Source organism: Elaeis guineensis, chromosome 2 (assembly GCF_000442705.2).
Source record: "Elaeis guineensis isolate ETL-2024a chromosome 2, EG11, whole genome shotgun sequence".
In the NCBI taxonomy this organism is placed as follows: domain Eukaryota; kingdom Viridiplantae; phylum Streptophyta; class Magnoliopsida; order Arecales; family Arecaceae; genus Elaeis; species Elaeis guineensis.
The window spans coordinates 71,395,510-71,411,835 of NC_025994.2; the positions used below are offsets into that span (position 1 = coordinate 71,395,510).

Consider the following 16,326-nt stretch of genomic DNA (forward strand, 5'->3'; position numbering starts at 1 on the left):
TCTGGTCGATGGGGAAGTGGGTAGGGTTCGAGAAGAACTCACAGAGGCGGATGGCCTGATCATGGCCGCCGTCCTCGAGGAGCTCTTGGAGGAGGTCGATGTGGTGAGCAGATACTTCTCTCCAGTAGGAAATTCACCACCCAATGTACAGCGACGGCTGTTTCACGTCCATCGCCCAACAGGGAAGCTTAGACGATGGCTGGGGTTTTTGTTGGGTATTTTTGTTCTTTTTCAGAGTCTCAGTCAAGTGGAATGGCCGAACAGAGAAGCGTAGACAATGGCTGGGGTTTTGTGTTGCGTATTTCCTTTCTTTTTTTTTTTTATAGTTTTTGTTAAAAAATTTGCTAAGGATATTTATTATAATTTATTTAAATTAAGTTGATATGCTGCAAATTCATTTAGATTGGATGGCCTGTGCATTAGAAAAATTTCTTTAAAAAAAATCTTGAACATTTGGAGTTAAAAATCGATGGCAAAGTAAATTGATTTTATGAGATGTGGTGATGAGATAAATTGATTTTAGTTGGAATGCTATAAGAAGGATGTTCGTCTCTAATCCAAAAAGTCATGTAACTAAAAGAATATTTTGTTACTGTAACGTAACTTACACGGCCTGATTCCATGCCTTGCTTTTCTGTTGAAGATAGGAGCACCCTGATGAAAGTTACGATAGATGACTTAGGAAATATAACCTTAGGAACATAATCTTTTTATATCTCAAAATTGACATAGATTTAAAATATATATAAAATAAATAGATATAATAGTTAAATAAAATAAAATATTTTTTGAATATTTATTTTTTAAATATTTTTAATATTTATATTTTCATTTAGAACATATCAATCCATGATATCTTTTATATAATATTAAAATTTAATTTATAAAAATATTATTTAAAAATAAATAAATACATGCCATGCATTACACAATTCTAAGCTAATATATTATTAATAAGCTAGCAGAGGCATACAAATAATATTGATATGATTTATGAAGATTGTGGGGCAGCAACCTCCCAACTTCCTGACAATTCAGCGATCCGATGCTAAGTGACCAAAACCAAAACAGGAACCTAACAACTCCAGTGCTGGCTCGGGAGCAGTGGTTTGAAAATAAGATGGAACCATTAGAGACTTCAGAGTACATTTCAAGTTACTTTTCTGAAATTTGTGAGAGGTCAAATGCAGACTCTCCACCAGCTCTTTGTATTCAACCACTGCAACGAGTACCGGTGGATCTGCCAGATCTTCAGAAACCTAACATTGTTTACTTTCGTGAGCATCCGACCAAAGGGGGTTGAGCAGATCAGGCAAGAGACGTTGGCAAGAGGAGCAACAAGAATTTTGCATGCAAGACAAAGGCTGTCTGCCGGTCCGGTCCTTTAATATTGTCTAGAGTTTTACCCTGATGTCCTATGGAGAACCCCTGAGATAATTGAGAGAGCACCAGTGAGATGTTTGGATGGGGAGCAACTGAGAGCCAGTCTAAGTAGAGAAGGAATGCTTTAGTTGCCGTTATCGAAGGCATAACAGTTTTGAAATTGGAAAACTCTGGAATTACGTTCCTTCTAGAGACACCAAGCAGAAGAGATAAATAGACTTTCCAAGGCTGGAGATTTAGCTGCAATCGAAGGAGAAAGATGCCATGAATCCCATACCTCAGAGAAGGATTGTGGTAGATCTAGGATGCGCAGATTAGAAAAGATGATTTGCCAGAAAGGTTCGAGAATAAGAGCACTATAGCAGGATATGGTTGATAGTTTCTTCGGCTTCATCACATAGTGGGCATGAGCCAACTACATTAATACCCCTTTTAATCAAGTTATCTCTTGTCAAAATTTTGTTATGATAGCAGAGCCAAATAAAGAGCTTTGCCTTCTCCGGAATAGGGAGATGCCAGAAGTGTTTGCCAGGTTGTGAAAGCATCTCCACCACCGCGCCCCCACACCCCCCCCCCCCCCCCCCCCCCCCCCCCCCCGTTCATAAGTAAATCATAATATGAGCGAATTGAAAAGATGCCATTCGAACACCATTTCCAATTCCAGGAGTCCGATGCTGTGGTGAGCGATATGGACCAAATAAGAGACAAGAGGCACAAAACTCCCTGAATGCTTGGGAGCTGAGGGGGAGTCGAAAGGAAACGATGAGATTTGGTTGGTGCAAGATGTCATATATTGAGCAAAATCACTTAGAGGCACGAAGAAAAAGATTAGGGAAAAAGATGCTAAGCTCACAATGACCTATCCACTAATCCTCCCAAAAAAGAATTGTTTTGCCGTTACCCAGTGGTCGAGTGAACCATTCTCGGAATAGACCTAACAATTTAAGAACGTTCTTCCAAAAAGGAGAGGCGAGCTTGAGTAGACGCTGAGGGGATCGTTGGAAAGGTCTTCTGGAATAGTATACTTTCCTAATTAACCGGGCCCAAAGCTGTGAGGAAACCTGGTAAATCTCCACCACCATTTCAAGAGGAGCATCTGGTTTAATGAAGATAGATTTTTAACGCCCAGACATCCATACCTTCTAGGCCTACAGACCTGCTTCCACTTCAGTAAATGTTTAATGCTACTGTTAGTCTGTTGACTACCCCAAATGAATTTTCTACTTGCTGATTAATTTTCCAAATAACCACAACTAAAAGCTTCAGAACAGACATTTAGAAGCCAGGTATGGCATTGAGGACCGAACTTACCAGAGTTATGCGCCCTGCTACAGATAAGGTTTGATGCTTCCATTCGAACAGCCTCTTAGAGATTTTTTATGAGAGAAAGGACCAGGCTGCCTTCTGAAGTTTAGAATGATGTAAGGGGATTCTAAGATACCGAGTAGGAAGTGAAGCGGTCTTACAGCCAAGCAGGGATGCCAAAGCACTTGTCAGATCCATATTGGTATTTATACAGATGAGTTAAGTTTTGAAGAAATTGATAGCCATTTCAAAACAATAGAGGATTAGTGTGATAGCCCAGCCAGCCCAAACAAACAAAAAAAAAAAAAATGATGAAGACTCCACAGGGAGTCTTCTTCTCCGACCGGCTCCTAATCGGAGTCGGAAACCTCACCGGAGAGGAGTCAAACTCCTCCTTTGGTTCTATTTAAGGAGGAGAACCCTCCCTCTCTCTCATCGAGAAACTCGGGGCAAACGACGACAATCGCCGGAAATCCTCACGGAGATCCGTCGCTGTGCCGTCCAATTTCTCGCAAAAAAAGCTTCACCGGCGACGGAGGTAAGCCTCCTCCTCTTCCTCTTTCTCCCCCTTCCTTCCCGTGCCGATGTGCACGCTCGCCGGCGATCGGAGTCGCCGGATTTTGTTGCGGAAGAATTTTCTTTTTTTGCCGTTTTGCCGTCGTCGGTGGTCACCGCCGACCACCGGTTTGGCCCTCTTATTATCGGCGAGTCACCCCCTCCTGCCGACGGCCGCCCCATGCCTGCTGCGCCGCCGGCCGGCACCAACGAGGGGACCTCACGGTCCCTGTTTCAGCCCAAAACAAGCTCACGGGAGAAGAAGAAAAGAAGAAAAGGAGGAAAAGAAAAAGAAAAAGAAAAGAAGAAGGAAAAGAAAAGAAAAGAAAAGAAAAAGAAGGAAAAGAAAAAGAAAAAGAAAAGAAAAAAGAAAAAAAAAGAAAGAAGAAAAATAATATGATAATAATATAATAATAATAAATAGGATTTTCTCCTCTCTCTTCCATGAAGAAAAAGAAAAAAAAAGAGAGAGAGAAAAGAAAAGAAAGAAAAATCATTAAATTAATTAATAAATAATGATATAAATATAAAATATGAGAAAGAGAGTTTCTCCTCTTCTCCTCTCTTCAGCCTGAACTAGTATTTCTCTCTCTAGAATTGACTTTCTCTCTACTTTCTCTCTCTAGAATCTCTCTCTAGATTATTTCTCTCCTAAGATTTTTAATTTTGAGAAGAATGATGATGAATTTAATGATTCTCGTAATGGATTTTGATCTGTGATCGTCGGACGATACACCGACATCCATTTGATGATCAGGTATTTTTAGATTTTATTTCTCATGATTTATTGAATATCACATGATAATTTTAGCATGATTGATCTGATGATCAGAATTTGTTTGAATCATATTGTCTGAAAATTCAAGATGAGTTTTCTTCTCTAATTTTCTCTCTAGAATTCTTCCTCTCTTGATTGATTCCTCTAAAAAAGTTAGTGAATGAAGAAATTTCTTTTAATAAGTCTGATCTGATTTTAATGAAGAACCCTGATCTATGATTGTCAGACAGCGTACTGGCACCACCTTAATCAGACCATGAATCTTTAGATTTGATATCCATGATTCCGATCTAGCCATGACTTGATTTGATCATGTTGATTCACAATCAGATATTGGATCAATCGTAATGTTGGATTGTGTCACCTGATCAATTCGAATTGTACCTCATGAATTCTCTCTCCTCTGATTTCTCTCTCTACTTGATTTTATGAAATCGATGAAGAAACCTCGTCCTATCACTTCGAATCCGATTTGATCTGATAGTCAAACTTTGGATCGTTTAGGTCCTAATTAGATTTTGATTAGATGAAATTAGATGATCGGACCCAATCTAAACCGTTGAAATATGGTATTCGTATTCTTTCTAATTATTGAAATTGATTCTGTATAGGATTGTGGATGTTTGATCATGGGATATGCGATATGATCTACGAAAGAATTTTTGGAAGAAAATTTATAGAATTATGTGGATTTATTGGAATGCGTTCGAGGTAAGTAATGTTTCACTTTTTCTAGATTTATCGACAAATTATAATGTATTTTCTGACATGATTTGTGAAACGATGCATGAATTGGATGAATGATATTTTATTATGAAAATATCTTATTTAAATGTTATGATGAAGCATGATTGAAATATTGATTTCATGATGCATTACATTGATTGATTTCGATACTACATGATTATATGTTTTATTATCAAATTAGAATATGAAATATGATTTATGAAGAATTATGATATAAGAAATATTATGAATTGACAACCTACTATGTAAAGGACCCGCAATGGGGGCATATACGTTGGCAATTGATTGTCCTGAGGGTTTATGTCGCCAGCCGAGACCAGCGACATGCCAGAGAGACAGCGACAAACCGCCAGCGAGACCAGCAGTTCCAAAGGACATGGCTGCCAGATGATTCGCAGCCTACCGCAAGCAGATACGCGGTATTATGATCTGCCACAGGAAAAATGTGGTCATAGCTCATGGTGACGAAAAGAAATTGAAGAACAAAAGAAATTGAAATCTGGAAGAAACTTGAATTTTCGAAAAAAAAAATTTGGCATGAATTATTTGCATATTGAAATTGATTTCGAATTGATGAACTCTATATGCTTATTTTTATAAATGATTATTTACTTATATGCCTGATGAAATCTGTTGAAAAGTGATCATTGCTTACTGGGCTGTCTAGCTCATTACTCTTATTTTACTTTTTTACAGATGTTGAGAATTAAGATGATACAAGATATGAATGGAAGAGTGATCAGAAGCAGATCTTCATACTTTTATTTTAGGTTGAAAGGCTTATTGAATTTGATGCAAAGCCTTTGAATTGTTGTTGAATTTATTGAGATATTAAAGAAAAAAATTTAGATCGTTATTTTGGATTTAAATTATTGATAATTATTCCGCTGTTGTTTTAGGATAGATGATAAGATGCCTTGCATGCTTATGGGAAGAGTTTTCTATGAGTATGCGCGGTTGCCATGACCTCGATTCAAAATCTCGGGTCGGGGGCGTGACAATTATATGGTATCAGAGCATAAGTGGATGAATTATGAAACATAGAATCAGATATAGAATGGGTGTTAGTGGATAGACACCAGGGACATTATAGTGTAGATCTTTGATGATTGTAGTGGGAGAAATATTTAAAATTTTGATTAAATATTGAGATTATGTATAAAAGGATCGCAAGAGATTATGACATATGGAGTTTGAAATATGATGGATAATTATAGATCATGATATGATTAGTTAGATCTTGATCGAAAGTAATCACAAAAGGATTGACATAAAATTTTATTATGCATTGTGGTTATTAATTTGATCATTGGTTATTCAAGTGATCGTAAGTTCAAATTCGATGTGAAAATAATACTATGATTTACTTCTAGTTGAGAAGTTGACTATTATGGCAAGATAAAGATTTGATGATAAAATGTTGTTCCAGAATGGGCTAAGAAATTTTTTTTATGGTGCTTGATTGGAATATTTATCGAAAGTAAACTTGGTATGTGGATCATATATAAAGTGGCATATTAGGATGAAGGCGTATTTGGAGATATTGCAAAGAAGCTATTTTTTATTGATGAAATTGATTTTGAGGTTGTAGAATATTCATCGTACTAGAATCTTTAATCATCATCCTTAGATCTAGATAATGGATCTTATTATGTCTTTGGAGACTATATGATGTGTATGAAATTTCAATTTAAAGATTTCGTATCTAAGTTGATCAAGAGATTTTCTGATATTATTGTTGAGATTGTTAATGAAAAAATGATATCTTTAGATTAAGATAAAGATCTTATTTATATTTATTTCAAATTAAGGGATCCATATGAATTTACAATTTAGAAATTTGGATTTAGGAATTGATATGGAGTTCCTTTGCTTTTGTTAACGAGGTCTCTAATTGAATCTACTATTAAATGGAGATTTGATTTTTGAAGCTTGTATGATTGTTATGAAAGGATATTTGATAGATATTGAAGATCCTATGATAGAAATTTTAAATAATAAAATAATAATAATAATAATGAATGATTTGAAATTCATATATATTCAGATTATGTTCAAATTTGGTGGAGCATCGAAGGATTTTCTCATTGATTTAACTTATAAAGATTTTTGGTTTGAAAATTATCGAATTGAATTGATATGAGAATTAAGATTTGATTCATATTGATTATAGTAAATCTATATGATGGTTTAAATATGATATTGGACTCAAGGGTTAATCAAGATTATTGTACACCAGTAAAGTATGAATGAAAATCGAAAGTTAATATTTGACTTCAATTGAAATTTAAATTTTAGATCTTTTCTATTGATAAGATAAAGAAATAATTTGATCAATTTTTTTTGGTGAAGCTAAGAAATTTTGATTGTTAGATCAGAGTGCGCAGCGGAAGCATGGTAATCTGGATTACTTTGATAAGTCAGGAATGTTGATTCTTTGAGTCAAAGAATTATGATAGATGATATGGTTTGATACAAGAAAATTATTGACATTAGAAAGAATAATATTTTAAAATTTTGAATTATTTTAGATATCCTAATGTGACTTTTTAAAAGTAGTGCTTCCATCTACTGTGCTACAAAATAATTAGCATCCTAATTCTAGGATGAGTGGACCTTTGATTTTAGATTTAGAATATTTAGAGATAAATTTTTTCTATCTAGAATTAAATTTTATAATTTTCTAATTACTAGGAAGAACTTGAGATGGTTTATCGAATGATGATTTTGATCTTAGATTATTATACTAAAATATTTATCTCCAGGGTATAATAAAATTTGAAGTTTGAACTCTTTTGACCATTATTATTTCTCGGACTAAATGAAAAGATTGAGGTTATCTATTGATATTGATGATTGTTCTGCAAAAGATGAATTGGAGTTATTTATAATTTGATAATGAATCGATTAATTAAGAGTTGTTAATGTTTAGATAAAGAAAATTGATATACTTACTTAGAATAGAGACATTGATTTTGATTATAAGAAAAATATAGTTTTGATTTAGATCAATTTTTGAGTTATTAATTTTATTATGGAATGACTTAATGATAAAATTTACTTCAAGAATTAGAATATTTAAGAGTTTGAGGGTTTGAGTAAGAAAATTTCGATGACTAGAAATAGTGATATTGATTCAATCAACAATGGTGATATTGATCTTTATGAAATGACTTAATGATGAAGTTGCATCAAGAAATAAAATATCAAAAATTCGAGAATGAGATTGAAATGATAAATCTTCAACCTTTGAAAGTACGAATAAGAAAAAATATTTTTTGAATTTGATTGATTAGGATATCATCATATGATTCATAAGAAGTATGTTTTCCTATCTTATGATGGGTTAAAATTAAGAGTGGTTAATATTTTGAAATAAATAAATAAATGATGATGAATGAAGTTCTTATGCAAAATAGAGACATTGATTTTCTTCTACCTACAAGAGATAGATTTGATTTTAATTTGAGTCATGAGATATTGAACATTAATTTTACAGGAAATGAGATCATAATTTTGAAATCTTGAAACATTAAAAATCTTTGAGACGTGGATCTTGATAAATAAGAAAATGAATGGTTCCGTTTCAGATAGATATTTGATGTACCGATTTTTCTTATGAAATGATTTAAGAATGAATTTATATCAAGAATTAGAATATTTGTGGATGAGATTCAAGTAAGAAACTATGAAGACTCAGGCAAGAAAAATTTCGAGGACGAAATTTCTTTTAGAGGGGAAGAATGTGATAGCCCAGCCAGCCCAAACAAACAAAAAAAAAAAATGATGAAAACTCCCACAGGGAGTCTTCTTCTCCCGACCGGCTCCTAATCGAAGTCGGAAACCTCACCGGAGAGGAGTCAAACTCCTCTCCTTTGGTTCTATTTAAGGAGGAGAACCCTCCTCTCTCCTCTCATCGAGAAATCCCGAGGCAAAACGGCGGCAATCGCCGGAAATTTCTCACGGAGATCCGTCGCTGTGCCGTCCAATTTCTCGCCGGAAAAGCTTCGCCGGCGACGGAGGTAAGCCTCCTCCTCTTCCTCTCTTCTCCCCCTTCCTTCCCGTGCCGATGTGCACGCTCGCCGGCGATCGGAGTCGCCGGATTTTGTTGCGGAAGAATTTTCTTTTTTTGTCGTTTTGCCATCGCCGGTGGTCACCGCCGACCACCGGTTTGGCCCTCTTATTATCGGCGAGTCACCCCCTCCTGCCGACGGCCGCCCCACGCCGGCTGCGCCGCCGGCCGGCCACCCAACGAGGGGACCTCACGGTCCCCTGTTTCAGCCCAAAACAAGCCCACAGGAGAAGAAGAAAAGAAGAAGAAGAAGAAGGAAAAGAAAAAGAAAAGAAAAGAAGAAGGAAAAGAAAAGAAAAAGAAAAGAAAAAGAAGGAAAGAAAAAGAAAAAGAAAAGAAAAAAGAAAAAAAAAGAAAGAAGAAAATAATATGATAATAATATAATAATAATAATAAATAGGATTTTCTCCTCTCTCTTCCGTGAAGAAAAGAAAAAAAAAAGAGAGAGAGAAAAGAAAAGAAAAGAAAATTCATTAAATTAATTAATAAATAATGATATAAATAATAAAATATGAGAAAGAGAATTTTTCTCTCTTCCCTCTCTCTCTTCAGCCTGAACTAGTATTTTCTTTCTCTAGAATTGGACTTTCTCTCTCTACTTTCTCTCTCTAAAATCCTCTCTCTAGATTATTTCTCTCTCCTAAGATTTTTAATTTTGAGAAGAATGATGATGAATTTAAATGATTCTCGTAATGAATTTTTGATCTGTGATCGTCGGACGATACACCGACATCCATTTTGATCCGATCAGGTATTTTTAGATTTTATTTCTCATGATCTTATTAAATTATCCACATGATAATTTTAGCATGATTGATCTGATCGATCAGAATTTGTTGAATCATATTGTCTGAAGAATTCAAGATGAGTTTTCTCTCTCTAAAATATTCTCTCTCTTGATTGATTCTCTCCCTAAAAAAAAAAGGTTAGTGAATGAAGAAATTTCTTTTAATAAGTCTGATCTGATTTTAATGAAGAACCCTGATCTATGATTGTCAGACAGCGTACTGGCACCCACCTTAATCAGACCATAAATCTTTAGATTTGATTATCCATGATCCGATCTAGTCATGACTTGATTTGATCATGTTGATTTCACCAATCAAGATATTGGATCAATCGTAATGTTGGATTGTGTCAGCTGATCAATTCGAATTATACCTCATGAATTCTCTCTCCTCTGATTGTCTCTCTCTACTTGATTTTATGAAATCAATGAAGAAACCTCGGTCCTATCACTTCGAATCCGATTTGATCTGATAGTCAAACTTTGGATCATTTAGGTCCCAATTAGATTTTGATTAGATAAAATTAGATGATCGGACCCAATCTAAACCGTTGAAATATGGTATTCGTATTCTTTCTAATTATTGAAATTGATTCTGTATAGGATTGTGGATGTTTGATCATGAAATATTGCGATATGATCTACGAACAGAATTTTTTGAAAGAAAATTTATAGAATTATGTGGATTTATTGGAGTGCGTTCGAGGTAAGTAATGTTTCACTTTTTCTAGATTTATCGGCAAATTATAATGTATTTTCTGACATGATTTGTGAAACGATGCATGAATTGGATGAATGATATTTTATTATGAAAATATCTTATTTAAAATGTTATGATGAAGCATGATTGAACATATTGATTTCATGATGCATTACATTGATTGATTTCGATACTACATGATTATATGTTTTATTATCGAAATTAGAATATGAAATATGATTTATGAAGAATTATGATATAAGAAACATTATGAATTGACAACCTGACTATGTAAAGGACCCCGCCAATGGGGGCATATACGTTGGCAATTGATTGTCCTGAGGGTTTATGTCGCCAGCGAGACCAGCGACATGTCGCCAGAGAGACCAGCGACAAACCGCCAGCGAGACCAGCGGTTCCAAAGGACATGACTGCCAGATGATTCGCAGCCTACCGCAAGCAGATACGCGGTATTATGACCCTGCCACAGAGAAAATGTGGTCATAGCTCATGGTTGACGAAAAGAAATTGAAGAACAAAAGAAATTAAAATCTTGAAAGAAACTTGAAATTTCGAAAAAAAAATGAATTTGGCATGAATTATATTGCATAATTGAAATTGATTTCGAATTGATGAACTCTATATGCTTATTTTCTATAAATGATTATTTACTTATATGCCTGATGAAATCTGTTGAGAAGTGATCATTGCTTACTGGGCTGTCTAGCTCATTACCTCTTATTTTACTGTTTTTACAGATGTTGAGAAATTAAGATGATACAAGATATGAATGGAAGAGTGATCAGAAGCAGTATCTTCATACTTTTATTTTAGGTTGAAAGGCTTATTGAATTTGATGCAAAGCCTTTGAATTGTTGTTGAATTTATTGAGATATTAAAGAAAAAAATTTAGATCGTTATGTTTTGGATTTAAATTATTGAATAATTATTCCGCTGTTGTTTTAGGATAGCATGATAAGATGCCTTGCATGCTTATGGGAAGAGTTTTTTATGAGTATGCGGCGGTTGCCATGACCCTCGATTCAAAATCTCGGGTCGGGGGCGTGACAATTAGTTTTAGGCAATTTAAATTATCTTTGTTAGCTCTAATAAAAATTAGGTGTCATCAGCAAACTGAAGGCATTGGGAAAAGCCTTCAGTACTAAGCAGACCAGAGTCGCTAATCAACTTTTCCTCTTTAGCTGCTTGAAAGGATTTTGACAGAACATGTGCAACCAGAATAAAGAGCATAGGAGAGGGGATTATCTTGCTTTAATCCTCGTCGGTTGCGAAACATTTGCTAACCGAGTTATTTACGATCAGTGCCAGAGTTGGAGGTAAATAAGAAAGATTTCATCCATTCAATCCACTTGACCTCGAAGCCTCGATGAAGCAAAAGGTCAAATAAGAATTCTCAAGAGACGCTATCAAAAGCCTTTTCAAAATTGAGTTTACAAAGTATTGCTGGAAATTTAGAATGCTTAATCGCTGAAATCTGCTCAATTACTGAGATATAACTGTCAAATAATAGATGGCCACTGATTGGCAATCGGATACAAAGACATCCAATTTATTTTGAAGCCTATTAGATAATATTTTGAAAATAATTTTTATCATCCCATGCTTGTTACTAACTTGGGCACCAATTTACCGTCGTCTTTACGGTCTCCGACCACAGTGCCCCAGGAAGCAAGAAGGAACCTTCCTTCGCGTTTCCCGCATCCTCTTCCCTCCTTTCCCTTTCAAAACATCCTTACCAGCATCTCCCTGAAGACTGAAGAGACAAACCCTGCCCCACTCCCTAGCCAAAGAATTCTTCCTTATTTTTTCTTGTCAACCAAAAAAAAGAAAAAGAAAATTCCTTGCCCTTTTAGGGATCCGATTCCTAAAGAGCCTTGTGCCCGTTTCTCATTTAAAATCCACTCACGAAAAACGTTTCTCGTTTCCCTTCTCTTAACCTTTTCCCAGGCTTTCCCTCTTCCCCATAAACCCAAGTGCCCCCACCACTCACTCCACCAAGGGTTCAAGGCAGGGGTTTAGCATTGCTTTCCCTTCCCCCGACCACTAGAAGAAGTTGAAGAAGATGAGGGTGGTGGAGTTTTACTTCTACCTTCTCATTTTCATGCTACCTCTCCTTGGTCTTACTGGTGAGTGACCAAAGACTCAAAATCTTTCTCACTGTAGGCTTCTTTCTCTACTTAATCTTCATTTCTTCTTTCTTTTGTCTGTGCTCTAGATGCAGGTCAAGAAGCTATTCAGCTGGTGAACCTCCAGGAACTAAACCCGTTCAGCCTTCACTCCCCCCTCACACCACTAGCCCACTTCCCATTGCAGTCTCTGTCACTGAAGCAGAGCTTTCCATAGTCTCTTCCAGTGTCTTAGCAGCAGAGAGCTGGCTAAAAACCCATGTCCTTGCCCACCTTCCCTCCACTAGGATCACCACCATTGTATTAGGAAAAGGAGTCCTGTGTGACAGAAACCACGAGCACCAATGGGGCTTGGTTCTGCCCTCCGTTAAAAATTTGTACTACTGTCTAGTGAGAAGGGGTCTATTAGAAAAGATCAAAGTTTCTGCTGCATTTTCCTCTAATTGCTTCCACTATTCTCACTTCTCTATATCTGGAGGTGATTTGAAACAGGACATACTAAAGCCATTGCTGGGCTTTCTCCAAGATAACACCTTGGCTTACTCTATTGACTCATCTTCTGAATTCTCACATCAGCCTGATAACGATGAATGGGTTTACTCCATCCATCGAGTTGCTTTAGAAGAGCTGGGCTTTTCCAGTATTAGAGACTTGAGGTTGGTGAAACAATCATCAAAACAAGAGAGCAGAAAGTTGCCACCTCCATTTATACTTCCAAGTCCTATAACTCCCCTCCCACCCATCCCATTTGCGCCGGTGCCCAAGTCCCACTTCTCCTTTGTGCCCAATGGCGCCCCATCAGAGATCCCCACAAACCCACCTAATGAGCCACAGGTTCCATCGCCAATGCCCAATGCCTCTCCATTGAGAGCTCCTGCGAGTACTCCTCCCATGCCTGTGTTCCCACCACCATCGCCCCCTGCCCCTGCCCCCAAGCCCATAGCAAGACCACCTTTACGCATATGACACCGCATTCACCAGCTGCCCCTCCAACTTACTCTCTGCCGCCTATTGTATTCCCACCATCAATGCCTTGCCCTGTTCCAGCACCAGAACCTGCTCCAGGGCCAGGGGAAGAGCAGAAGGGGGGCTTGTGGTGTGTCGCGAAGCCGACAGTTCCAGCAGAGAAGTTGCAAGAGGCAATGGACTATGCCTGTGGGGAAGGTGGGGCAGACTGTAAGGAGATTAGGCCTAATGGTAGATGTTATTATCCTGATACTGTGGTAGCCCACGCTTCCTATGCTTTCAATAGCTACTGGCAGAAGACGAAGCATACCGGAGGCAGCTGCAGTTTTGATGGGACTGCGGTACTTATTACATCAGACCCCAGTATGTGTACAAGCTCCTCTTTCCCTTCATATTGGCTTGTAAATTTTTGTTGGTGTTTTCTGCCTCCATTGTTGCATTCTGTGCTAGAGTGCATGAAATAGTTTGTTTCTCCATTCATGTACTTTACATGTCTTTATCAATTCATACCGTGACGGTTTTGCTGTCTGTTTAATATATGTTCATTATACTTATAATAGCCAGCCATAATTTAATTTTCTATGGTTTAATTTGGGTTTCCTTTATTGCATTGCAAAACTATTTGAATTTTTTGAACCTTTTTTTGGATGTGCATTGCAAAGCTAACTGAATGTCTGATAAGTGATCCCATATATAGTCACTTTCCTCATCTATGTAAGCAATCTTCCCATACTCAAAAGTAATTACTAGCTTGAGTCATGCCTTAAGCCTACACAATAGTTTCCCCTTTTGTGCATTTTATTCGTTCTCATTTCTTACACAATTCCTAACTTTTTTTGTCCATTTCTCCTCTGTATGGGTCATAAGAGGTCTTCTTAAGTCCTCTAACTAGTGCATGCTTCAACCTTAGGTTTGTTGAAGCTTCATAAACACTAAAAAGATGATGTCCTTCACCTTAGCATGCTCAAGATCGGCTCTGTAAATTTTTCCTAGAAATGTCTTCATATTTTCTCAATACACACATCAGCAATTTCTTATTTCCCCATGGTCTCTTTTGTTTAATGTATTTACCCATATCTATATCCCTAAGTAATTCTCAAATCCATCTTATCATTATGTTCTTTTCTCATTGCCATGGTCCCAGAGTTCAGATTTAAAATTTCAAATACTAGAATCAGTTGCATTGCAGTTAAATGAGGTTCTGTATATTCAATTGCATGACTATGAAATAGTTATCTCCTCTCCATCCATCTTTACGAGTGGCATGAGATGGATCACAGGTGGCGCAAAATATAAATGCTAATGCAATGTGGACTTTGGCTATTAGAAAAGCATCAATCATGGAGGAAAGATCAAAGGGGCTATGCTAACATACATTATATCAGTTTAACAAAAGATTCAGAGCTACTTGTGGTGCTAGATTGAAAAATAAAAAATTTAGAAGGGCTTGCTTTTATGTTCTCTTAAAAATTTGTAGCTCAAATTTGAAGGCCCTTGAATAGTTGCACCATTTATAGCACATAATGAAAAAACTTCAATGTGTTAATATTAGCAATTGAAGCTCAGCAGCAGGTAATGTATAAAACACATTCTTTAGCGTCATCATTGCTTTGAACTTTTTTTCCCCTCTCTACAAGAATGTAGATTGACCATCTTTGATTAATTAGATTGTTTACTTGCAGGCTTTCAGCAATGCCGGTTCGTATTCACTTGAGGTGATGATGATAGGAGCCTTGATGCTGTTGGGATGCTCTTTTTTATTTTTATCTTTTTTTTTTTTTTGTCTGATGAAATCAAGCAGGTGGTTGTTTTATGGATGAGAAAAATATTTTGACAACGAGTTTTCAAACAGAATTTTTAAGTTGTTCAGGAGATTTTGGTGTTTAAGCCAAGAATGTTTACGTATAATCTGCACATGCTCACTAAAGGTAAACATTAGGTGATCCAATCCTTTGTTAATTACAGGTACTTAGGAAAGGGATCAATGAGACCAGAGGAGTGTATGAAGCCAATGCGTCAAGCAACTTAGCCATTTTATTACTTTCCAATCATTTAAAAAAAGAAAAAAAAAAACTACGGGACATGAAAGTCAAAAAAACAATTGAATTTTTGGAAACTTGCTAGAGGAATAGGTCTAAGATAGTTGAACAGTGAAATATTTAAAGATATAGAATGAAAACCAAACTATCATGTATAACATACCAATTCAATTAGGAATCTAATTAAACGGATTTAAATGGTGAGGTTCCTAAAGTTGAAATGCCGAATTTAGTGTATACATACTACTATTAGCCAATCATATTATCTGATATCTATGATAAGATTCGATTGAGACATGTCCAGCAGTCACACCCCTTCATTTAGAAATCAAAGATTGTGAGGTCTTGGATGATGCATTTCCAAAAATTAGGACCTACGTCATTATAATTTGAACGAGACTGTGTCTATCTCTCAAAGAAAATAATAATTGATTTATATAATCTTGTCATGTATAGATAGAATACTGTCACATTATTCACGAATGAGTAGTGCGTATGCTCTGCCATCAGTTATGATTCTGGTTAAAAAAGAGTCTTCTAGCTATGTTCATATGCCTCGATACGACCATGACAGGGGGCTTGGAGAGGATGGTTTAGCCATTTAGCGGGACTGGTTGGAGAAGATGGAGACGCATTGAAGGGGATAGACATAAGAGGCCTATAAGGAGTGCGAGGCTAGGGTTAGTATGGCAGTAGTATTTTTTTTTTTCTACTCTCCGTTCGTCCTTCTCCCATGTCAAAGTTTCGCATCTTAGAGGGCCTATCGGAAAAACCAAAGAAAATGAAAATGAAATCTATGGGAACCTGCATCAGAGTTCGCTCCACCACTGATTTGGCTCCTCTGATT

General features: G+C 36.5%; 1 protein-coding gene across 1 annotated transcript; it reads left to right on the forward strand.

Annotated features, from left to right (window-relative positions):
- The first annotated feature begins 12,251 nt into the window (after positions 1-12,251).
- LOC105032783 (glucan endo-1,3-beta-glucosidase 12) lies at positions 12,252-15,304 on the forward strand. Its single transcript, XM_073251322.1, is given in 5 exon segments — positions 12,252-12,474; positions 12,564-12,623; positions 12,626-13,402; positions 13,438-13,803; positions 15,123-15,304. Coding segments are annotated over 5 exon segments (1,299 nt in total). The 5' UTR covers positions 12,252-12,410; the 3' UTR covers positions 15,155-15,304.
- The last annotated feature ends 1,022 nt before the right edge of the window (positions 15,305-16,326 follow it).